Below are 24,999 nucleotides of genomic sequence, written 5' to 3'. Positions count from 1 at the left end.
CCTGAATACTGTCTGTCAGGCAACACTTCCTGTTGAGCTGTGCACAACCAAAAAAGCATTGTCAAATATCTGGCTAGGCTTAGATTACAGATGGCTAACTTTAAAAAACAGGCTGTGTTTGGGGTTTTATTCTGCCAATCTTAAAGAAGTACGTACGATTTTTACTCAGGCCGAGAATGAAGTTGTATCTGAAAGGCAAAACTCAGGGAGTAGCATACACAGTTAATTCTGTTATCCTGCAGCAACCCGCCAAATTATAAAAAAAAAAAAAAACTGTTGCGTTATGTCGGACCCGTGTGTTGTAGCTGTCTCAATATTTCAGTAGAGCGGTGAGTTACTACTATCAGCTGTAAGCAAGTAAACAACTCGTGCGGAAGCATTTCTTCCTTTAGCGCCAAGAAATGGCGATGTGGACCGACGTTGAACTTCTGACTAACGAGGACACAAACACTGTCCGTCTCGGCAGTGTGTCAAAAGAGGAAAATGGCAGCGGCTTGTATCAGGTGGACACACTGGTCAAAATCTCCACCGCCAATGAGGTAATGAATGTCAACAGGTAGAGTACATGAACTCGAACATGCTCTTGTATCCTGAACACTCACATCGAGGGACGAAACGAAAGGCCTCTGCCGCTCCCTTAAAGTCTGTATTTGTACAGCACCTTTCAGACACAAGGTGATTCACAGTGCTTTACTGGGACATAAAACACAATAAGAACAAGACACAGAAGCATTGCATTGCATGTAAAAGATAATAGAAGCACAATAAATAAATAGTTAAAGCTTAAGCGAAGATGCATTAAAATACAAGAAAAACATGTGTATAAATAGTTACAGATTAAAATAATTTATGTAGCTCTATTATTGGAAAGTCACAGTAAACAGTAATGTCTTGAGGCCTGATCTGAATGTTTTGGCAGACCTTAGGTGTTCAGGAAGCTTGTTCTAGTGACAGCACTGGTCATTGATTGGATGGAAATGCTGGTTCTTGCAGGTGGAGGCAGATCCCAGTCTTTCCTCCTCCAGTGGTTCAAACTGGAGCATTGTTGTTGCTGACAAGACGGTTATCCTGTTTGACCAGAGCTATCAGACCGTCCTGCTGCTTCTTCACTTTGGTATGTGACTGCATCGTTCCTTCTTTCATCTTCGTGCTGTTTGCTGTCAGAGATTTCACTTTGTGTCCTTTTGAGATGGCTTATGTTGTTACGTTAAGGCTGACTGTCTAGTCCTTACAAAATCAGTTTGAAGATACTGTTAAGGTTCAGCCACATGTCGTCATGCTTCTCCTACCAATGCCTTTAACTGTAACTGCTGTGCACTAACGCCAAGATGTATTTTTCAGAAACGGGTGTGGATGCCATTGACGTATGCCTGGCTGGACAGTTTTTGGTGGTCTGTGAAAGAAATGGAAACCTTCATTTGATCTATGTTCCACACAAGAGGATCATTTTCACTAGGGTTTGATTGACTTTTAATGTTTTTAAGGCCTACTACTGTAGGATTACATTAAATATGACCACTCTGTGTCTGGTTTTGAATTGTTGTACTGTTACCTGTCTGATTTCACCTGCAACACCTAGGATGACATAGAAGATGGCACCAGCCATAATCATTTCTTACATGTTGTGTCATTTTCTGTGTTTGTAGGCTTTGGTAGAGAAACCATCCAGTGGAGATAAGAAAACATACCGCTATCTCATCATAGAGGAGGACCAGGCATCCTTAGGTAAACTCCCTCACTGTTAGGATGGCCTGTGATGTACACTGTTAAAATGAAGGGATTTTATTCTCTGGATGTTATTCTGAATCTGTTTTCTGAATGGTGTTTTGTTTTTATTTTTATTTTTTGGGAAAAGGGATGTACCATATGTTCCTTCTCACAAAAGATGGGTTTTTCCACATTACGAACCTCGCGTTGGCAAAGACAGAGACAGGTATCAAAACATCATGTGTGGTACACTTAAAATTTTGTTGGAGGCATTTTGTTGACCAAATGAAACAAACATTCATTCCTCTTTTGTCATCACAGCCATAGAAAAAATGGACGTGGGAGCTTTGAAAGAGGTAAGTTAAGGCAACCTACTTTAGTAGCAAAATAACAAATATAATAATAGCAAAAATATTTTCTCTGAGCAGCAGACGTAATCACACTTTTCTTCATCTCAGCTCCAGTCTCTCATCAAGATAGACTTCTGCTCCACCAGAGATTACCATGACGAGTGCTGCAGTACAGCACTAATGTTCAGTCTGGGCCATGAAATCCACCTATTGATCGCGGTCAGTGTCTGTGAAATAAGCTTTATTTATATATTTACCACATACCACAGGTATGATTCATTAGTAACATGTGAATAAGGACAACATAAAATTAACTACTTCAAATATATTAATTGTCATTCTATTTATATGTATCATTTTTCTGTATTGCATTTTTCACTGAATTTTTTTTTTAAATTGAGCATTCATGTACGGCACTTGCAAGTAGACTTTTGCAAGTTATGATTTGCTATTAGAAATTAAGTATGTTTTTTAAATAAAATTGAAACCAGTCTCTATATCAATGTAAACTTTAATTATTGCTTAAAATATTTTGGTGTAAATAAACCTCTTTAGAAACAGTAGTGACTCCTTATATGAGGCATTAAGAATACATGTATTTCCTAATGTAATTTGTTACAATATTATGTCAACAGGGGGATAAAGAAAATGTTCTCACTCACTGGACGATGGACCCTCATCAGGCCACGATGTGCCTCGCTAACTCTGTCAACAATAGCTTGATTCCAGGTAAGCTCTTTCTTCATGTACAGTTTATAGCTACACATTGCTGATGTGCCTTTTGGAAGATGTTGAATATTTATTGTTATACAGACACAAAGTATTGGAAAAAAAAAAGAGGACGATAAGAAATTGAAACGCGAAGTGAAAACAATTACAAAACAAGAAAAAAAGTTGAAATGCCTCTAAGTGGATTGTGTGAGAGTTATGATATATTTTCTCCTTATACTTACTTCAAAGGAGTGAGGAAGATGGTGGTGGTGGAAAATCTCTTGTACATTCTTGACACGGAGGTGAGTTCAGTGGTATCACCTGTAGCTGTTTTATTAAACATATTTGAGGTATACATATGGATTGCTCCCTGTTTTTTTCACTCTCAGGATGTCCTGAGTCTTTGGGATCTACATTTCTTCGTCATGATTCACTGTTGGCCGAATCTTGCCATTCATGACTTTGAACTCACCACAGATGGTGGCTCTGCCTCCATGGTGGCGTAAGTATTATTGCTGTATAACATACTGTAGCTCTAAATATGCACAGAGAAGTGCGTCAATTAAACAATGTTAAAAATGTAAATCAATCTGTGTATATGACAGCCAAGATAAGGGCAGCATGAAGATGATCACTCTGACAAAGCAAGACAACAGTCAGGTAACAGTACAACTCTGTATATGTGTATATAGATGTAGAAACTGAGATAAATATAGATTACTAAAGTCCTGTCTGAACTTGATCTGCTGGTTTTTAATTTTTTAGATCAACTCACTGCAAATACGATTTCTGCCAACCATGAATATTTGCTACTCTCTGGATGTCTCCTCAGTCTCCCGTCTCGTCCAGACAAAAGTAAACATGGTAAATAATCCACACTTGTTAAATTGTTGTATGGATTTTGCATGTGCTATTTCTTGTTGTAAATATTTCTCCACATTGAAGTAAAATGTTTGTCGTCTGGCTTTAGGATACGATTTATTTAGTTGAGGGGATTTGTGAAAACCCAGAAAGGTAGGATATGCTTTATATATACTTATTATACTTGAATCTTGGGCCAGTGAATGTGTGGTGTATGTTTTTTAAATATTAAGTGGTATATGTTTCTTTCTTCTTCATCAATTAGTCGAGGAGAGCCTGTATCCTCTGTTGTTGTCAGATGCTTCACAGAGGCTTTGCCTGAGAACAGGTATCTAATTTTAACTGGATTCTATGGTACGTATAATGTTTATAGTATAATTTGACTTACTTGACTTTTCTTTATTCTTAGACTTAGCAGACTTCTTCACAAACACATGTTTGAAGAGGCTGAGAAGTTTGCCATGACATTTGAGCTGGATTTAGAGGTAGGTGTCTGTCTGGATGACTTGGCCTCAGTGGTCAATGGAAAACAATTGTTTTCTAATTGACCAGATAATGATTTTTAAAAGATGATTTTAAAATAGAAAGAGACTTGACAGTTAATGTTGTTACTTTAAAATGAAGATGCAGCTGTTGGTAATTTACTACCCTAAGTGGGGCTATATACAGTTAACAATCCTATCTCTGTTCAGCTTGTTTACAAGGTGAAGCTTGACTTTGTGCTGGAGCAGCTGGCCTCTGCATCTGTTGGTGGCTATGGACAGGATGTGTGGTCTGAACTTGTGGAGGAGGCCAAGACCAACCTGATGAAGATCACGGTCAGTGTAACAATGCTGTTTTTCCAGATTATTTTGTCTAAATCTAAATGTACAGTTCTAAAATATTGATGAAATGGGACTTCTTGAGTTAGTCATAGCAATAGCAATTAAGATTGTTACTTCTTACTAATAGAGGTTAATTTTCTGTGTTGCCTAGGATGAGCAGTATGTGGTGGAGTATTGCCTCAAGGCTCCGTGGCCAACCTTTGAGACAGCAGAAAAGATGCTAAACCACGCTGCCTCACGATACTCCTCCTTACAGATCCAAGAGGCCTTGGCCAGGCTGGCAACTTTCTGCAGCCTGCACAGTCCAGAACATTTTAAGTAAATTCTTAGTGGTCTTCTGTGTTGTACAGTAAGATTCCTCTATTCTTTATCAGGTACACTAATATGTGGTTTTGACATGTAATTCTGTCATCCATAGTGGCATCGCCTGGATTGAGTTTCTGAACAGCACTGACAATTTAGGAGACCTTCTGACCCACCTAAGAGAAGGAGATCTGAAGGGTGCACAACTCCTGTGGCTCAGATATGAGGTAAAGATCAGCTTCATGCACTCACCAGAACCACCAGAATTTGTCATATCTCAGTAACTTGTGTTCTAATGTAGGAATGCACTTAACACATTTAACACAGATCATTAACAATGATGAAACAAACAATTCTATGTGAAATATCATGGTGATCAGGCTCAGTTGTGATGTTGTCTACTGCTCTGTTTTGTAACAGGGACAAATTGCAGTAGAGTTTGATGAGAGCAAGCTTGAAGCAGTGCTCAGTGCCATCCCAGAGGACCTGCCATCCCAGGACCTCTGTCCTTGGTTTAGGACAGTTTTTGTTCCTTTTGTGGGGAGAGTGCTTCCAGTAGGACAGGTAGGATATGCTCTATCAAGCCTAAAATATGTTTGTATGTGTGCTATGTTTTCAGTAGTCAAAGTTCTGTCTTTATGTGTCCTTAGAGAATCCTGGCGAGATGGCTGGAGCAGAGAGCAAGGAATCTGGAGTTAACAGAAAAGGTAATGAGAAAAAAATACCAACCAGAAACTCCTAAGTTAAGTAAAACCAGGCTTTGCAATCATGCAGTACAACGCAACAGAGATAAAAAAAATGGTGGTAAGCATTTATTAATTTAAAGTCCCGAGCAATTTTTATGATTTCAGAAAAACATTGCAATCACAATATTAGACAGTGGAGAAAAGCACGGAGCATCGTTCCCTAATGTAGAATAAATATTGTGCATCTGCTCATTTCTTTTAAAATTGTTTGTTTATTCTTTTTTCAACTTGATGTTGAAACATGAAAAGTATCAGTCACAATCGTTGAACCAATGATGATAAATGTCGTATGGTATGTCTCAGGGTGCTTGGCCCCAGAATGGGCTGGACATGGCGGTGCTCGGCCTGCCCCCTCTGTGGACATGGATGAAATCTGTAAGTTAACCACATTTTTCTCTTTTCATTATGTGCCTCCACAGTCATGATCTACCTGTGGGTGCAAGTTTGTAATGTAATGCATATGAATCTTCTTGTAAGGATGATAATTATGGTGCAGAGGAGGTGGAGAACATCAGGTCCCTGATGTCCAACCTCCGTCAGCTCCTGGACCTCCACCAGAAATACAACTGTAGACTTTCGCTGTCAGTCTTTGAGAAGGTTTGTATGTATAAGTGACATATTCTATTTACCGCTGAGCTTCAAACAAGCTTCCTGTATCTGCAGCAGGAAACAAGTATTTTATGGAATCTAAAACTTTCAGAAACTAATATGAAAAATTGCTATTTTTATTTTCAAAGTGAAAAAATACTTTACTTTTAAATGCATTGTAGTGTAGTTCATTAAATTGTAAGATAGCCATGCGGTTTTTGATAGATAGATAGATAGATAGATCAAAACCTATGTTCCTATATCAGTAACTTATCTTCCTTGTGAATTTGAAAGGGAAACATACGGAGCGTTGCATCCTACATGCTGGACAAAGTGCCGGCTCCAGAGCTGATTGCAGCTACAGTGGAGAGGAGTATCTTGCCTTATGCTGAAGAGCACGAGATTCCATTTGATGAGCTGCTTCTACAGTATATCAAGGTAAAACCCCACCATTGCCATGCCCACGGGGAATAAACATTTAATTTTCCAAATGCATCATGCAAGTGTTATCTCATTTTGATCTTCACTAGGATCTCCTGGAGCGCTGCAGTTCCCAGACCACAACACTTTTCACAGAATGGGAAGCCAAAGCAGTGGCTGTGCTAGGCTGCATGACGGATACTGATGTGAGGTTACATTTACACATAGTTCACAACATGCTGAAGGTTTATGAGCACAAATATTTGAGTAAGCAGAACTATCTTAGTGAACATCAGCCACAACGGTAGCAGAGAAGATAGTCAATAAGATAGATGTATAGAAAAACAATAAAGTTTGTACAAGGATTTGTAAAATCTCACATTATTGTATTTCCTGCCAGCTGATGGTTGATGCTGTGCTGGAGATCATGCAGAAAGCTGTAGTGCCCTGGAGTAATGTGGTAGAAAAACTGGTTCAGCAGTACCTAGAGATGGATGGACCAAAGTATGTTTACATTTTCCTCACCCTGATTTTTTTTTTTTTTTTTTAATATACTATAAAATTTGACAATGTTAGCAGTTCCTATAATTTTCTAACTGCTCTTTTCCCCAGACAAGAGCTTTTAAAGGAGAGCTACCGTCTGATGGAGATCAGGAAACTTCTCAGGGGTTATGGAATCCGCAACTTCAACCTCTCTAACAGCACTCAAATTATGGTATTTTGGATTTGATTAATTATGTTACATATGAGTCCTGCTGTGCCTGCCCATAAACTTTCTGTCATATATTGTATGTCTTCCCCAGACACTGATTAGATACATCCTGAAGCAAGACCTCCCAATGTCTTTAGAAGACTCCCTGACATTAGCTCAGGCGTACAAACTTCCAACCTCGCAGATAAATTACATGCATCTCGTCGAGCTGACTGGCAAGGGCAAGGTATGCTCATCCCAAAACATAAATATGAAATCACCAAATTCAAGTTTTATTTCTCTTATGTATACATTAAATACTGATAGGAAGTCTTTCATTCTGATTTCAGACAGAGGAATGCATGACTGTCCTGAAGAGGCTGTCCTCTGCAGAGGCAGAGTGTGTGATCGAGCGTCTCACATCCTGGGCCAGGCTGCAGCTGGAGGACAAACACCACATATCTGATGAGGTGAGGAGAGGGAAGATGTCATTTGTCTGAAACAAAAGGTAATTTGCATTTTACATTGGATGCAATTTCAAGACCACTTAAGACATATGCTGTTGCTAAGATAGTTTTAAGAATTTCAGCTTGCTCCTTCTGAGCACTAGATCTAATTTTAACATTGCATCTCTTCTGCTGCTTACAGACGTTTGATCTGATAGACCAGAATTTTACCTGCCCGGATGCCTTTCCATGGGCTCCTGTGATTACATATTTAATTGATGCCTACACGGCTATAAACACTGCAAACATGCCTCAAAGTAGACAATACTTTTAAATTGGTTACCTTAAGATCTGAACTGAAAAGCAGAATAGCATTCTGACATTTTGTATATCTCATCTCTCTCTTGTCGTGTCTTCAATAGCACAAGAAACACCAAATGGTTGTTGCTCAGGTGATGGTGGAAGCTCTGAAATATCTGCATATAATTCAAAAACGTAAGTACTTACTATGCTGTAAAGTGTCCCTTATTCAGAAACCACCGTTTCCGTTTCCTGTCAGCAATCATTCACCCTGCTTCATTTTCTTGAATAAGTCAATGTATACTTCCAGTTCTTTTGCTGACTCTAGGCTCTGACTCGTGCTTTTCATATTCCTATCACCTGAGATTATATTAAACACCAGACACTGATTGTCAAAGGTTAGGGAAAGAAATATTTTATAAATGCATCTGAACATCTAAGAGTGATGCCAGATTCCATGTCCTCTGCAGATGATGCCCTTAAAACCATGGAGTGTGAAAATAACCTTATCATGTTCAAGGCGATCGCCCACCTACAGGTGAGCCTCATTTGAGGAATGTTTTAAGTGTTTTTCCAGTTGTTCTTTAATCTGTTTTAATCTGTAGTCTCTTTGCCTGCTTTTTCAGGAGGATTTTGATGTTTTCTTCACCCCCTCCAACTATGAGGATCCAAACATCAGAAAACAGATCCAGGAGCATCACATCACAGCCTATGAAAACACACGTGGCCGCCGTTCATTGAAGGGGAAGGCTACGGCAACTCCAGTTGTGGCTAATGATCCTGATGGCAAGACGAAGACTATATCCACAGAGGCTGGCTTGCGTCGTCTAGGACGGCAGCTGCAGCGCACTGAACAGGAGCTCTGGTCTGACCTGGCCCTGCGCTCTCTGAGAGTAGGAAAGGTGGACAAAGCCCTCAAGATCCTCAGGTTTGCATGTATGGGTGCTGTGCTGTGTGTATGAATCCAGGGGTGGGAAACTGATGGGGCTTGCTGTTTGTTTGTTTTTCCTGCCCATTAGTTCTTAATAATACTATAGATAAATTATCTAAATATCTTTCAGTTAAGACTAAAATACTACCAACCCTAGTCTAGTTTGGTGTATGGAGAATCTCCATTGTTCCTCCCCCTCTTTCCTTTATGCCTTCAGTGAGCTGTATGAGCACCACTATAACACCAGCACAGGGAAGGTTTTGTTCACTGCTGCCAAAACGTTATGCCAGATGCTGGAGGCAGATGTGCCCATGGTGCTTCCTGATGACATGGATTTGCCAGCAGTCATCCATGATCTGGCCTGCCAGGCTATCACAGTGTGCCACTCAGGTACAGAACACGTTTAAACATCAAAAACATACTGGTGAAAATAGCTGGGTTCTTAACTCAACTAATTAGACTACACATTTTTGATCTTTGGTAATGAGCGGAGATGTTTCAGTAAAAAAATGAATGTACTTTTGTTGTGCAAATTAGATTAGAAATATGTCTTCAGTCTCATTTTAAACCCAGTAAAAGTATTAGTGACAACACACGTGATAAGTAAACAGCACTGTAGAACAAGCAAAAATCCCTCTTCTTAATCAGTGTATTTGCAATAGTATATCTGGCTTTGTTGAAGATGCTGACTGCCTTCAGGACAACACAGTGAAAACAGTTTCTTTGTGTGAAATCTGAGCTAGCCTGAGTGCTCTGTATTATTTCCCAAAGTTAATATTATATTAATTGCTACAGATCTTCTCCTGGACTGTCTGGAGCTTTGCAAGTGCACACGGATAGCTATGGATGTCTATCATCAGTGTCAGTTATCAGACAACTATGGCTTCATAGCCAAGGTCAGTGTCTTATCTTGTCCTTTTCCATAGAATAACACTTTATTCACTCTATTTTGGTGTTCGTGCTTGATATGTTTGATATTTGTCTGCGTTTATATTTTTAGCTGTGAATCTACCAAGTGAACGGTTTAGTTAGGGATGGGTAAAAATATTTAAGTGGGAGACTTCCTATTTTATATTAATATTTGAAAAATTGCCACAAATTCTTCCAATTAAGAAATAAACAAGAAAAGCAGCCTGGAAGTTGAAACTAATCAATGTTTCCTTTTACGAAGTGAAATTAACCAGATGCATCAATATATCATTTTGTATTCAAATTGTGTATTATCACAGGATTTGACCCTGGAGGCAGAAAAAGATTCTCAGTGGAGTTTTCAGGATATTTTTAACGAGGATTGCATTGTTCTGGACCCAGTGTCTGTGCTTCCAGTCCAATATGAAATTACCAACTGCTTGCTGCCCATTTCTCGAGGTGAGATCCTCAATTGAGTCTACAGCTAACTGGTTTTATAAACTGTTATGCTAATTTATTCACAATTTATTCACAATCTTGTAGACACCAAACTGTACCCACTGGACTGTTCCTGTCTGTCACACTGCTCATTTGAAGACGGTATGTACTTAAGTTTATATTTCACTATTTCTCCTTGAAGTTATGCATTTGAAAGTTTGCCTTTGTCTTGCCCGGCCTATACGCAGGTTCAAACTACCTGCAGCCCCTCCTGGGTCCCCTGACCAACATGTTGCAGATGTTACAAGAGTGCAGTCAGCTGGAGCTGGCTCTCAGAGTGATGGTCAACTCATACGGCAGCTGCATGCAGCATGTCACCTCCAATGTGATGGACATAAAGCTGAGTGTACAGGTGTGGCTGCAACATCTCCACTGGTGCTATCAGTGCCACTGTCATATGTGTTTTTCTGGATCAGTTATACCATAATTATAGGTTTAGCTGCTTGCCAGTAAGTCAAAATATTTCAAAATGTTACTAATGAAAACGTCACTGTTAACTCTTGTTTCAGCTTTATGATAGCCAAGAGCTAAAGAAGTATAATATATGCTTGAATGATCTTCGAAAGAGAACTACTTCGTCTCTGAATGCTGTTGCTGTAGCTCTCTTGAACAAGGTGAGTCTGCTGAGTCTGATGTCATAAGAGCGTCATAGTAGATTTACTGCATTTTATTACATTTCTGAATAACTATCTCTATTTTTTTATGGGCTGCAGGTGTTCAACTGGAGGGTGGTCGATTGTGATTTGGCGATTGGACTCTGTACGCTCCTCTCCAAAGCAGAAGTCTTCAAAATACTGTGGAAGGTTATTGACAACACCTGGCAAAACTATGACAAAATCTTGGTAGGCAATGATCACTTTTCATCTGTACTCTATTGTCAAATTTTTTTATTCTTTTAATAATGGAAATTAAAGACATCAAGACCTTTTGAGATTAAGTTTGAGGGACTGACTCTCCTCACCCCGCTGAATAACTCTCTGAAATTGGAGCTCTTTAGAAGTATTTTTATACAAATACACAAAGATGTTTTAAACTGTGAATGCAGCACCAACTGTGGTGGCTGTTGGCAAAAATAGGAGTACATGCATGTATATTTGCACATTTCTGTTTGTGTTATCTTCAGCAAATCTAATCAGCCACTGCCTCTTGATTATTTCAGGCTGTGGCAAGGATTGGGGCCAATCTCTGCTGTTTGTACGATGAGGCAGAGGAGCGAGAGAAGTTTCTCTCTGTCATTACTGATGCTGAGTGGGGCATCAAGCTTAGCAAATTGGAGGTGTGGATGAAAACCACTTCACCACTGTTTATATTCACATTTTACATCATAAGTTGCCTCTCTTTTCTTGACATTTAACGTGACTGTACGTTAACCATGTCTACCTTCCTCTTCCCCAGATATCCATCCAGCCAGTGTTCCGTCAGCGGCCTGAGATGAAAAGCAGTCTGATCCCTGATCTGGTGAAAAACAGGAGGATCACCCCAGACATTATCCTCCAGTACTGCAGGTTAGCTGCTCACTCTGCAGTGTCAAACTCTTCAATTTATAATAATGTAGAATATGAAATACCATTTTTGAAAAAGTGTTCTGCCTGTGCAATAAGTTGCCCTTTGCGTCTACCTGCAGTACTTTCAGTCTTGACCACGACAGTGTGATCAACCAGTACATCACCACCTTACTGTTGCTCCAAGGGGACGAGGAAAGTGCAGGTGACTCAAGCTCATGCCAGGAAGAGATGCAGCCTCTGTGTCATGCAGATGTACTGGAGCGAGTCCTGCAGATTATCCCGATGTTACACAGCACCAGCGAGCTCACTGACAGTCTCTGTGCTGCCATGTTCAAGGTTTGTGCATGGGGGACAAACCAGAGGAGGGAAATATTTAAAGTGGTTTCTCTTTAACAGCAGGGCTCAGTGTAAATGATTTTTCAGCCCCTTTTACATGAGTGAAATTTCTAATAACTTCTGATGGAATGAGAATATTTCAGTTTAACCCAGAGGCTGATCAAAGACAACGTATTCAATAAAAATGTACAATAGGAGTGTGCTTAATTAACAGTACTTTAAAAATCAAAAGCTATATACACGGTTTTATTGTGTAGCTTTTAAATGACAGCAGCGCAACTAGTCTTTACAGTCTTGCAAAATGCCTTCCTCATGCAGCTCAGCCCTTACAACTATGAGAGGATCGAAGTAGTGTTGAAGATCATACAGGCTGCAGATGAGAACGTGACAAGCTTCTCTGTTAGTCAGGTAAAAAACTCCCTGGCACACTTGAAATTAAAGAGTCACTTGTCCTCCAAATGTTTTGTGCAGACTGGCAACCAGTGTCTTTTAATCCACAGGCAATGGGTCTCCTTCAGCACCTGAAGTCCTACAAGCGAATCTCTCCTCCCTCAGATGTGGAGAACACATATCTTCTAGAAAACAGCCTGCTGCCAAACCCCCTGTCCAACAGCAGACTGCCCTTCCACCTTCTTATGCAGACCAAACATTACTGGAAGATCATCTGTGAGCTTGACTCTGATTTTAATTGCTCTGCACTGGTTACCTGTTGGTATCTGGTTTAATCTAAAAAGAGGGAATTATTTTTTAACTCATTTGAGGTTATAATATCATTTCAGTTAACTGCAGTCTGACTCACAGGTGATTGAAATTGAGTTCCTCAAGTGTGTGATAGACTTTACAGACTGTCATCTAGGACTTCTTTGTAAAGCTTCAGTTGGCAAAATGTGTATTCTTTGTTATAAATAATTTAAATAAATTGATTTAAATAGTCAATGAAATGTGTTAAGACTGAATAAACTAAAATATTTTTCTGTTTTTAGCTCCTGAGCTCAGTGAGGAGACCTTCCCTACTCTTCTTTTGATTAGCAAACTGATGAAGGTAAAGCACACCAATATAAAAAGTCACCTTACTCTGTATAAACATAAAAATATAGATTCATCCATAAAGTTTGGCAGTTATTCAAACTTTGCTGTCTCTTTCCAGGTGAGCCTTGACAAGTTGTACATGTCGGCAGCAAACCATGTGTTTGAGAAGAAGATGAAGCCTTTACTCTTAGAGCAGAGGAAAAGGGGTCAGGGTCATGGTTACAATAAGGAAACTTTCAAGGTGGCAAAGACCATGATGAAGTACATCCACTGCATCCAGAGCCCAGAGTGGGCCGCTGCCACAGCCCACAAGATCACCCAGGAGCTGCCACCAGGTCTGACCTGCAGATTAGACACTATCTTTACACTGCTTGATTGTATGTTTGTACTGAAGTGTTACCTGCTCCCTACAGGCTACGAGAAGACACAGTCACTAAGGTTCTGTTTGGCTCTTGGAGATGCCTGGCTGAAAGACCCAAACCTTGAGGTCAGCATTTGCAAAGCATAAACTTCAAGTGTTTCATATCTTTATCTAGTTAGTTTTTCATAAACTGTTTTTTTTATTTTTATTTTACCCCCCTCTAATCCTGAGCAGGAGGCAGCACGGGCTAGAGGGGAGACCTTCCTGTCTAAGCTGAAGTTGCAGTTCCAGCGCTCGACTACTGAGAACACCTTGATGACCAGCCAGCTGAACAGCCCAGAGAATCTGAAACTGACTGGGCTGCCAGCCAGGCTCATAGTTGCCTTGTATGAGCACAGCAGTGTGGAGAAGCACTTCAGAGACACAGGAGGTCAAACTTATCCTGGTGAGGATGCAACCTGATGTTGAGGCTGAAAGAAACCAATGTTCTCTCTGTAGGACTGGCTTTATTTTCTTTAGTACTTGATGTGCTAAAGATGGCTGCTGGATTTAAGTGCGTTGTATTGTCCATTTTGCTTTGCGTTATTTTTTTATGACTTCGAATCATTCCACAACCAGTCATAAATTAGTTTCTCCTTTTTGCCTCTGAGCAGACATACATGCAGTGGTGAAGGAAATAGCCACCATCAACAATGTGGATCTCCTGAAAATACGTAATATGATGTTGGAAAAATGGATCTGCAAAACAGGCCCTGCTGTTACTAAGGTTGGTCTGAGCTTACCCTTATTTTTATTAGCCAATGACGGCGTCTGTCCAAATGCATCTGTTTATGTTTTATCTGGGTCCATTGTGTCGAATTTTTAACAGAACATTGTTTTTTTTTTATTAAGGACATTGGCAATTATGAATGTGTCAGCAACATCGAGGAGGATGCAGACTTAATGAGGTAGAGACATCACTGTTATTTTTTGCAGAATTTTGCATAATTGTCCATTACATTGAATTAGGTTTGTATTATCAACTGGGAGAGTACCTTTTTATGTACAGTACAACATGTACAGTATAAAACACAAATTTTCAGTTGCTGGTCTTTGAAATCTGCATTTCACTGTACATCAGGATGATGGTCACACCAGGGCAAAGAGTTGCAAAACCAAAATCCGTTGGCTTCTCTGTTTGTTTTATTTATTTGATTCTCTCAGGGTGGTGTACATGCTGCAATCTTGCCCCACTGATGATGCTGTCCGTCTTCTGAGCCCTATCCTATCTGCCGACACCTGGGTGAGTAATAAATGGGAGTGAGTCAAAATTGGACAAAGTGTCCAGGGAAAGTGGCTGATGTCTGTTTTTGGAATTCCTCCTGTAGCCCTTCAACACCTCTGGGCCTCGTCTGACCTTCTGCCATCGGACTCGAGCGCTGCTTTGTCTCGTCCGTCTTGCTGATGCAGCCACACTGGAGGCTAAGTTGCAGATCCCCAGGACAAAAATTCAGTAAGAGGCCAGGAAATCTGTCTAGTAGTTCTGATGGAATTATTAATTCTGCTTTCAGCTGCTCCCGACAGCTGTTGCTGCAGCAGATCATCTAATTTCAAAGTTAATTTAAGGGATGTTTCAGATGTGTTAATGCTTCTGTATTATATATTCCCATGCAGATATTACCTGAAGTGCTACATCTTTGTTTCTCAACTGGAGGTGTTAAACATCCCTCACACAGTGCAGTCTTTCCTCAGTAGTCCCAAAGAGGGCTTAATTAAAGGGCTGTGGAAGAACCACAGTCATGAGCCACAGGTACCGTCTAACTGAAAGCATTAAAACAATTCCAGCTAGTTACTTCATTTTAATGTTGCTATGTCAGAAATGTTGCACTTAAAAAAACGAAAGCACCTTTTGTCCTTTCAGGCAGTGCAGTTGGTGGCAGACTTGTGCTTGGAGTATCAGGTGTACGACCCTCAGCTGTGGAACAGTCTGCTGCAGAAGCTGCTGGGTTTCAACTTGGTGAGGGGATGTGCATCAGAGAAAAACTTTATATTCACATAATTAAGTCAAATTCTATAAAGAGAAAAACTTACCCAGTATATCATTCGTACATGATGCCTGTTTTTTTTTTTAGTTTTTCTCCAGTCTACACTAAATTGTTGAGGTGGATGGACTGCTTGATATCCTAAATACATTAAATAAAGACATTGTGGATAAGTGATTTGAAATAGTGCTGACATGTTCTCCCCTCAGATCTGCCACCTCCAGAGGGTGCTAGAGGCAGCAGTGGCTGTGCCTGCGCTGTGGGAGGTAATGTGTTAGTATTCATCCATCCATCCATCTGTTGTCTATAACACTTATTCTTCAGGGTCGCGGGGGGACTGGAGCCAGTCCCAGCTGACTTTGGGCAAGAGGCGGGATACACCCTGGACTGGTCGCCAACCAATCACAGGGCCAACACATAGAGACAGACAACCACTCACACTCACACCTACGGGCAATTTAGAGTCACCTATTAACCTAACCTGCACAGACTTTGGACTGTGGGGCTGTGAGTACCCGCAGAAAATCCACACAAGCACAGGGACATCATGCAAACTCCACACAGAAAGACCCCCGGTTCAAATCCAGGTTTGAACTGGCTTCTTGCTGTGAGGCAACAGCTAACCACTAACCACTGTGCAGCCCATGTTTTAGTATGCAAACTGTAAATGGTGTTATGATTTTCTCTGTTACAGAACATTTCACATTTACATGTTACAAAAAAAATTGTGAAATGCTATCTGTAGACATATAGGCAGGAAATGTGGGCACAGAGAGAGAGACTGATGTGAAATGCAACAAATGTTTCACAGTTAAAATCAAACCAGGTTAAATGTTAATTGGCAGCGAGCCCACCAAGCATGTTCGACCATTACTACGACAATACGGCTCAGAATACAATATGTCCAATGATAATAGAAACAACTTCACTTAAGTTAATTTTCTTTTATTTGCTTAATTTTCTCCCCAGATTTCTAGTTTCTCCAGGACCTGGAGGAGTATGATACTGGCACCTTTTGTCTCAGGTACTATGTTTATGATTCGGAATTCGCTTCCATCAGTGGAATGGAATTTATGTTTTGAGGTTGACTGGTCTTCATTTATGCGGTGTTTTGTCAGAATAATGGATGCTGATAGGCTGGATTCATTGTAAATTCTTTAAATTTAGAAATGATGAGACAATTTTGATCTATTTAATAATTCTGTTTTATTTACCTGAAGGCCAGTCATTGGCATATGGTTTCCAAAATATCAGGGCAAATCTTTTTACCCATGCAGGCTAAAAGAAGACAAGCAAAATGTCTTTGGTCTTTTATATTGTCTTTTTATATGTTTGTATGCCTGTGTTACATGTCGGCACCTAAAGAAATAATGTTCATTTGCTGAGACTTTGAAACCGAGTTGCAATAGTTTTGTTTAGGCCTCGGATATCCTCAAACTAGCACATAGAGAGCAAGACAATATATTGAATACTGAAAAGATGATGATAGCTAGAACTAAATGCACCAAATTATTATATATTTTTATGAAGCCTCTTACTTTTGATGTACACTGTTCAGTAGGCCTCTTGAATGCTCCTGACTGTTTGATCTGTTTTCTTGGTGACAGCTTCTGTTCCTCTGAGTCCTGATCAACGGGCAATACTCTACAGGACCTTTGTTCTGCTCCTCAAGTACGTTTTACTCATCAGTTACCACCAACTTCTCTGCATGTTAGGACTATGTACTGATAGTACTTGAATATGAACGATTCAATCCGTGTACTGATTCGAATTTATTTATGAAAAAAAATAGTGATGCTCTGAATAATAAGTCGTAGTCTCTGCATGTTTATTCCAATCTTACTGCCACTCCTCTTTCTTCCCAAGGTGCCCTTTCCTGTTGAGTCTGGACCTGATAGGAATTGCCAATCGCTTTGCACAGTTCAATCTGCCAGCATTTGCTCTGGGAACTCTCCTTCTCATCCCCTGTGCCAATAAAAAGGCTCAGCAGATCCAGGTGAGTACGTCCATGTGGTGATAGAAGGAACTGTTTGGAGAACCTGTACCTTTTTGAGGCCCTAATTATAATTAAGTTGTCATGACCGTCACTTTCTTTTTGCCGTTTCCAGGGCTTTCTGTCTGTCTGCAACCCAGTCGCTGTCCTTGAGCAGGTGGAAGAGCTTATGAACACTGGGGAATTGGCTGGAATTCCCTCGCAGGTCATATGACTTTCCTCTTTTCCTCCTTCATGACTTCACTCAACACTTATTCTTAAATTGGCACCTCAACTTCACTCTTCAATTTTAGCTGCTAGCTTGCGTCTTTAAGTGTTTGTATTTAAAATGCAACCTTAGCTGTTTTTCAGCCATTTCAACAGTTTCATCAGCAAAATGTCAGCAGAGGACACACTTATCTTCTAGTTCCAATAAAAAATCAACATGTAATGTATACTACTGTTGTTGTAAAACACAGTGTTACTGAATATTTTTTTTCCAAGTATATATGGCACATATAGGTGTGATTTTGAAGCTACGTGTGATGGGTCTGATGGTGTAAAGATATCAGACATTGTTTCCATGAACCTGAATTTGTCTGGTACATCGAAACACATTTTCATTGCGTGTGTGTTTCAACTTTTAGTGCCTTTTGTTTATTTCATTATGTTGTTTACGTTCATGATTCTTTAGATCAGGGTGACTGTATTAACTTTCATCAGCCAAAATGGACAGCACCAGAAACTGTTGAAGACCAAACACTTCAAGCATCTGAAGCAGCTTGTTGTGTCAAATGGCCAGCCTAACCAGGTGAAAGACTTAGTGGACTACCTGATCAGCCAGAACTGGTAAGTGTGTTTGTTTATTTGTGTTCTTGTGTTGTTGCTTTTCAATGCCAAATATCACAGGAAAGCAAAAGCCCACCCTGTGCATCTGACCTGTTCTAAAGCAAAATTTGAGTTTTTCACACCAGGTTTTTTAATCCTGCTCCCCAGTCAGGATGATGCTGACTCACTTGCTTGTGAGTACATGAAACACAGAGAGCATCAAAGAGGGAAAATGCTGACAAACGGCTCACCTTCAGCGAGCTCCCTGAAGGTAACTGAGGCTGATATCCTGGACCCAGTTTAGTCAAGGATACAGAGAAGAGTAGCACTACAAAGAGTTTAACACAATTAATATTGTGTTGATATTATTTCAATTTAGATTGTTCTATTCATCTTATTAGTTTAGAGTTTGTATTGATTGGTTATAGAAACATAGCAGACAAGTAATTCTACTTTAATTTGTTTTTCAGGAGTTTCTCAATATGCAGAATGGAGTTTCGGGATGAACTGACACCATTTCTGCGGCTGTATTTATGTATTCTTACTTGGTCTATCTTGGGCTGAGATGCAACATTTGCACTTGACATCTTTCCATTGTTATGTAATGTTATGGAATAAATACTTTTCATTATTGATTGTGTAGAGGAGTTCTTGAAAAAAAGTTAGCATAAAACCACTGGGCTATTGATCTATTTGTACTTCCTCTCGTCTTGTTTATTTGATTTCTGGCTGACATGTAGTAGAAGGAACAGTGTTATATGTTGTAGATGGGATATCAAACAACAATTTGCTGTTACAACCATTTTAAATGTCTTAAAACTGAAACTAATTCATGTCATTGAGATAAAGTAGCTTTACTGACAGTAACCTAGAAAGGGCTTTTTTTTGTGCATACATAGAAATAAATTGAATCATGTAAAGCTTTGTTGGATGGCTCCGTTAGAAATTAAAGTCCCATATTTCTTATTTCATGTTTACTATATTTTTTGTCGATAGTTAATGATTATGGTTCTGCAAAGTATCCTGGCTGAGCACAATTCTTTGTCACAACTCTCCATATAAGTCCATATTAAGTAACTGCATCAGTCTCAGTTCATATGAAAGAGTCTCCTCATGATTGAACATACAAATACAAACAAATTATATTTCTGTAAAGAAACAGGCCATCACACTGAAGCCTCTCTAAACTGAACTCTGTAGATCGTGACCTCTCTGACTGGCTTGATTCCTGCTCTCAGGAGTATTATCCCAAAAGGTCTAAGGATGTAAGACTGATGATGATGATCAGTGAGTGCACAGGCTCTAGGAGTTGATGTATTAGCGAGCGAATCACACGTTATAAGTCGAGAAGATGCTTCCTTTTTAGTTAGCGAGACATCCTACAAATGAGCAGCATGGCAAGCTGTGTCACTTGAGGTAATAGTCTTATTTTACGTCTTCAGTGTTGTGCTGAAAAAAAAAAAAACACGATTCTTACTAACAGCTGCTGATGTTTGGTTCATTAGTACATGACACTTAAAACCACAAACACTTCCTCCCAAAAAGTGTGTAGACAGCCATCAGAGTTATTTCTTTATCCTAAATTCAGCAAATGTAAACTCAATTAACTTGCATGCATTTAGCCTAATAGTCTCAAATGAATAATAAATTCAGACTGATTGAATCATATGCCCATTTAAGCAATACAATTAATCGCTATTGGAAGGTTTTAAAAATGTAAGTTTCTGCCTAGGCTATAATAGGATGCATTTTGCATACCTAAAAACAAATTAGTTTGATGCTCAACTCAGTCTACAGACAACATAGTGACACAGTACGAACTGCAACCCCATACAATACATCCTCTTCATTTATGCCAAACACAAAAGGAAGTTGAGTGTACTTCAATGATACACAGCAAATATGTTGCAATAATTATACAGAAACTACACTACCAGGTAGTGAGCAGAGTATTATACATTTAATCTAACGTGCTTGAGTTATATTATACTGTGGCATGCAGTGATAACTGTATGTAAGTATTTAAGTATGAATCCTCGACCAATATGGTTTATTTCAAATGAAATAATCTATGACACAGCTCTATGATGAGGATAAAAGTCTTTATTACTTGTTCCAGCGGGGGAGACGTTGCATTGATCAAAGAAAAAAGTTTTTCTAATCCAAAAATTACTTTCATATTTCATTCATCTGACTTGGTATCATTATGATCATACATCACCTGTGAGAATGCTACGAGACATTTTGTAGTCTTTGTATCATAACAATTACGTGTTTTTTCCCATAATTAAGGCATAGTTTTCTCATAATTACAAAATGATCTTTCATTCACATGAGGCATGAAAAAGGTCTGAACAACAGACTGTTGGTGGGATTTGACAGGTGAGGTGTAGTTTGGGGTCTTTTGTAAATTGCCCCCTTGTGGGACTAATAAAGGAATATCTTATCTTATAAATCGGACAAAATCTTAAGCTTATAGATTATTTAGAGCTTTACAATAGCATATGTTTCAGTGAAATATACAGTAAATTTAGAGAAGTGCAATCAATAATGAAGTAAAAATAACTTTACAACAGCACGTTTTGTGTGCAGTCAGAGACGTAAAAATAACCTCATAATAGCATATGTTTTGCAAAGGGAATTAAAGTCTATATATGAATATAAAGTGTACTGTTTACCGTATAAGAGAAGTAAAAATAACATTTTGCTGACTAGCACTTAAATGACAATGTCAACAATGCCAATCAAAGAAACATGTCAATCAATTTTAATGAAACTTTAAGTCAAAGAGCTGCATCTATCTCATTGATTTCCTTGATTTTGGCTTTGTGATCACAACTGGCTGAGCAACTAGAAGCCTGTGTCTTGAGTTTTCTTCTCTCCACTTTCAATGGTGTCTGCTCGGGGCAGATGAAGAGCTCTGCTGCAGATGTTCTTGAAGGCAGGACTGGAGAAGTAGTAGACCACAGGATCCAACGCACTGTTGAGATAGGTCAGGCTAATGGCGATGTAAAAAGCAGTGGTTGAGTCTTCAAGGGCAGGGCAGATTTGAGATTCGGGGAGCGTTCTGACCTTGATCCAAATCACCAGCTGCATAATGTTGCTTGGGAGGAAGCAAATGATGAAGAGCACCGCCACTACTGTAATTAACCTCAGAGCCTTCTTAATCTTTGCAAGTTGGGCCAGCTGTCTCCCTCTCAGGTGGCAAATAATGTGGACTGTGCAGTAGAGAATCACAAGAAGAGGAACAATGAAGGAAAAGAGAAACTCAAACTTGCACCAGGTCAGATTACGAAGGGGTTCAGTCTCAATCATGAAGCTCTCACAGTAGGTTCCATTATGTTGCAAAGTGAAGATATGAGCTGTCATTGAGATGGTGAGCAACCACAGTGAGAGTGCTCCACAAATGGCCTTGGAGACACTCAAGTAGTTGATGGGATGATGGGGATGCACCACACGCATGTACCTGTCCATAGCGATAGCCATCAAGAAGAAGGCACTTCCACTACGGTTCATTGCCAACGTGAAGAGGCAGATGTTGCAGAGAGCGCTTCCAAACTTCCACGTGATCTCAGAGTTGTAGTAGCTAGCACGGAAAGGCAAAGCCATGTTGAGCAGAAAATCAGCCAATGCCAGGTTGAAGATTAATACCGTGCTGCTCTTCCAGGGCTTCGGGTGGAAGCAGAAAGTCCAGAGAGCAAAACCATTTCCAAGGACTCCCAAAACAAACTCTGTCACCAACAGTGGAGGGAGCACGCTGATCAGCAGGGTTCCATTGAAATAGCATTGCATGTTGAGTTAAGTGTCACCCTGTTGGCTGCAGATCACAGCTTTGATAACGTGTTGAGGGCTATCTGCATTCTTTAAAGAGAAACAGCCAAACCAAAGTGTGGTTTTGGCATTCACAGGAAGCGTGGGTGGATCCGTTTTTCATCAAATGCTAAAACTCACATGAGTTATCTCTAATGGCCACAGATTGTAGATTCATCTCTGGTTTTTGCATACATTTAATGGCCAGAATAATTATCTAATAGTATAATCTATATCTAATAGTTATAAACAATTTAAAAGTGTTTCACAAACAGACAGCAAACATATGCAGCAACATATTGTAGCTTACTGTATGTGTTGCAGGCACAGCAACTACACAGTCAAGGGCACTGAACTGATGTATGAAAACTGAAAGGAGAGAGATATAGTCATATCATAGTCTATGATAATCCAGCACAGCAAGGACAATTCATTCAGGAGATGAGCCTATATGTGGATCTACCTGCTCATTCAACCAGCGTCCATATGAGACAGCTGGCCAGACGACAGAGTAGGTCACACACTGCAGTGACAGGCCTAGAGAGCTGCACAATTACATTCTGCCTCAAGATCAAATGATCTTTTTTTTGTTTTGTGTCTCAACTCAACCTCTCTCTCACTCAGGTTTGGCTGAACTCTGCCAAACCTCAAAATTTTAGAGCAAGCTCTACATATGTATTACTCCAGAACTATAACCAAATCACACACCTCTTGTAATGTTGGCATGTCCACAGCAGCAGTAATTGCAGTTACCTAATGTAGCCTAGTTGTAGCTGACTAGATTGAGATTTCTGGGTCTGTCTGATTGGGTGACCAGTGTCAGGATGTCTTTGGTTACTTTGATTTAGCGGGACTCTTGAAATATTGAAGTATTGGAGACTGATATATATTGATAATCAACAGATTGAAAAAAAGTCGAGCCTCGTTCCAACCACAAATACTAGTGCATAATCTCTAGAAATTACAGTAAACACAATGAGTGAATGAGTTTTTTGTGAGCTGATTGCTGTTATTTTGTCTGTTTTGGTTTCACTTTTAGTGATTCCTCTTTCCTTGGACATGCTGCGAGATGATTCTGTGGCTGTATCATTTCCAGGGGCAGGTCTCTTAATGTCACTGATTGACCAATATTCACACTCATACACCTGAGGGTCTCAGTTGACTGATGTGCTGTATCCAGACCACAAAGGACTGAATAAAGGGTCAGAATAGATGAAGTTAAACATAATTTAAAAATATGTATATTTTTTAATTGAGTGTTGTGTGTATTGTATGGGATAAAACTCTATGGTGCAGTAAGAATGAAGGAATCTCAGTAGTCTGATATCATTTGTACAGATGGGTTTGGTATTGTCATGGCCAAGAGCTGTCCTCTAGACTTTTGAAATAAAATTAACAGCAAGTCAAACAGCATAGCAATTCAGTTTGATTGTCAGGCTGGTGAAAATGTGTGAAAGGCAAATGTTTTTCACTTGATGTCAGAGCCTCCATGTTTAAAGCCTTCCAAACAAATTTGTGTGTGTGTGTGTGTGCGTGTGCGTGTGCGTGTGTGTGTGTGTGTGTGTGTGTGTGTGTGTGTGTGAGAGAGTTAGGCCAGTTGTTTTGTTTGGCAGAACAAAACATGAATGATGTTGCCATTTAAATTATGAATATCTGTAGACACTACATTTTCTGAATGTACTGTACACAAACAGGAATGTATTTGGATAAGTTTGTGTGCAGGTCTGTACATGTGGATGTCAGAAAAAGATACACATTTAGGTACATGAACATTACGATTATTATTTTCTCGGCTTTGGGTAGGTGATGGAGAACCGTTTGAAGATGAGGATGTGCAGATGGGTTGATGGTCTGGGGATGGTCTCAGACAATAACATCATTTGTATTTTAAGTGAACTGTTCACTCTGTTCCCATGATTTATATCTACATGGAATTTATCTGTTGAAACTGACAAAAAAAAGAAGAGTAGCTGTTTTAACATGAGTCTAATTTAATCCTCAGGAGGCTGCGGTCTGACATGGAGTTTATGAACCTCTGCTGCTGTCTAGTGGATAACATTTGAAAATGCTGCTTTTACCATTTGTTTGTGAGACTGCATCATGTGAAGCATGTTTCCCTAATTCAGTTTTAAGTGACCATCCCTCTTAATGTGAGCATGAGGGAAGTTGCAGGATGGTGGTAATATTGATGTCATTTAGAGTCATGTCGCAGTACATTTTTATCTCTAATGTTTTGTAAAGGACTGTGTGACTAGACTAAGCTTAGAGATGGAAAAATACAAACTGAAGGACTGACCATTGCTAAGCATTTAATGAATGTACAGTTTTTTGAACAAATTCTTATATAAAAGCAATTCATAGAGCTCTACAAAGCGATGAAACAATAAAGAGGTTAAACAGATATCCATCGAAAACTAACTATTTCTGTTTTTTGATTGCCCATAGACCTACGCAAGTACGGACTAAACTCTCACACGTAACAGCTCGTGCTGCGGCTCAGTAGTTTGTCTGTGGTTGTGAGTTAGGCCAGCTGAGACAAAGGTTGAGAATTTGTGTGCAGTGTTCGGACACTAAAGATAAAAATGTGAAAGAGCCAGTTTGGCCTGCAGGGCAAACATGTCCTTTTGTTCCCTTCTCCTGTTGTCCCATCCACCCTCACGTTTCTCTCACCTGCATACTTTGGAACAACACATCATGGTTGATACTCCACCCCGCATAACGAACATGAAATTCCAGTTTTCCAGAGGCTAAAATGTAGGTAAGAAACTTTCCAGCCTGCTGCCAAACAGTTGTTCTTACTGAGGGTCTGAAGAACTGCACCTGAGCTGTGAGGAAACAACATGATCGCTTTT

General features: G+C 39.7%; 2 protein-coding genes across 2 annotated transcripts; one reads left to right on the top strand and one right to left on the bottom strand.

The window, feature by feature from the left end:
• Positions 1–401: 401 nt before the first annotated feature.
• LOC139224754 (kinetochore-associated protein 1-like) lies at positions 402–19,061 on the top strand. The gene is made up of 61 exons (XM_070856065.1): positions 402–539; positions 994–1,114; positions 1,342–1,457; positions 1,647–1,725; positions 1,856–1,933; positions 2,029–2,063; positions 2,166–2,276; positions 2,693–2,786; positions 3,018–3,070; positions 3,158–3,270; positions 3,374–3,428; positions 3,534–3,632; positions 3,739–3,782; positions 3,895–3,957; positions 4,039–4,114; positions 4,322–4,447; positions 4,605–4,771; positions 4,872–4,983; positions 5,177–5,320; positions 5,407–5,463; positions 5,806–5,877; positions 5,980–6,099; positions 6,385–6,528; positions 6,621–6,716; positions 6,911–7,014; positions 7,123–7,225; positions 7,314–7,448; positions 7,552–7,671; positions 8,070–8,142; positions 8,418–8,485; positions 8,574–8,875; positions 9,096–9,268; positions 9,674–9,774; positions 10,108–10,246; positions 10,331–10,387; positions 10,474–10,637; positions 10,795–10,899; positions 10,999–11,127; positions 11,445–11,561; positions 11,681–11,790; positions 11,910–12,126; positions 12,445–12,534; positions 12,627–12,792; positions 13,110–13,168; positions 13,274–13,490; positions 13,569–13,642; positions 13,751–13,961; positions 14,170–14,282; positions 14,408–14,463; positions 14,720–14,798; positions 14,884–15,008; positions 15,170–15,305; positions 15,417–15,512; positions 15,747–15,803; positions 16,507–16,561; positions 17,145–17,208; positions 17,404–17,533; positions 17,646–17,735; positions 18,204–18,358; positions 18,506–18,608; positions 18,808–19,061. The coding sequence occupies exons 1-61, from the start codon at positions 402–404 to the stop codon at positions 18,841–18,843; spliced, it is 6,642 nt and encodes a 2,213-aa protein (XP_070712166.1). The 3' UTR covers positions 18,844–19,061.
• Positions 19,062–21,107: 2,046 nt separating this feature from the next.
• On the bottom strand, positions 21,108–22,129 carry LOC139224768 (hydroxycarboxylic acid receptor 2-like). The gene has a single exon (XM_070856081.1). The coding sequence runs from the start codon at positions 22,127–22,129 to the stop codon at positions 21,188–21,190; it is 942 nt and encodes a 313-aa protein (XP_070712182.1). The 3' UTR covers positions 21,108–21,187.
• Between the last annotated feature and the right edge of the window lie 2,870 nt (positions 22,130–24,999).

The sequence above is a fragment of the Pempheris klunzingeri genome, unplaced genomic scaffold (assembly GCF_042242105.1).
Source record: "Pempheris klunzingeri isolate RE-2024b unplaced genomic scaffold, fPemKlu1.hap1 Scaffold_52, whole genome shotgun sequence".
Taxonomy (NCBI): Eukaryota; Metazoa; Chordata; class Actinopteri; order Acropomatiformes; family Pempheridae; genus Pempheris; species Pempheris klunzingeri.
This window is presented reverse-complemented; position numbering and strand designations above follow the sequence as displayed.

Coding starts and splice junctions, on each gene's coding strand:
- LOC139224754 (XM_070856065.1), top strand. CDS start 402: ATGGCGATGTGGACCGACGTTGAACTTCTGACTAACGAGGACACAAAC. Junction 4,448..4,604: donor CCAACCTGATGAAGATCACG/GTCAGTGTAACA, acceptor TGTGTTGCCTAG/GATGAGCAGTATGTGGTGGA. Junction 12,535..12,626: donor CAAGCTTCTCTGTTAGTCAG/GTAAAAAACTCC, acceptor TTTAATCCACAG/GCAATGGGTCTCCTTCAGCA.
- LOC139224768 (XM_070856081.1), bottom strand. CDS start 22,129: ATGCAATGCTATTTCAATGGAACCCTGCTGATCAGCGTGCTCCCTCCA.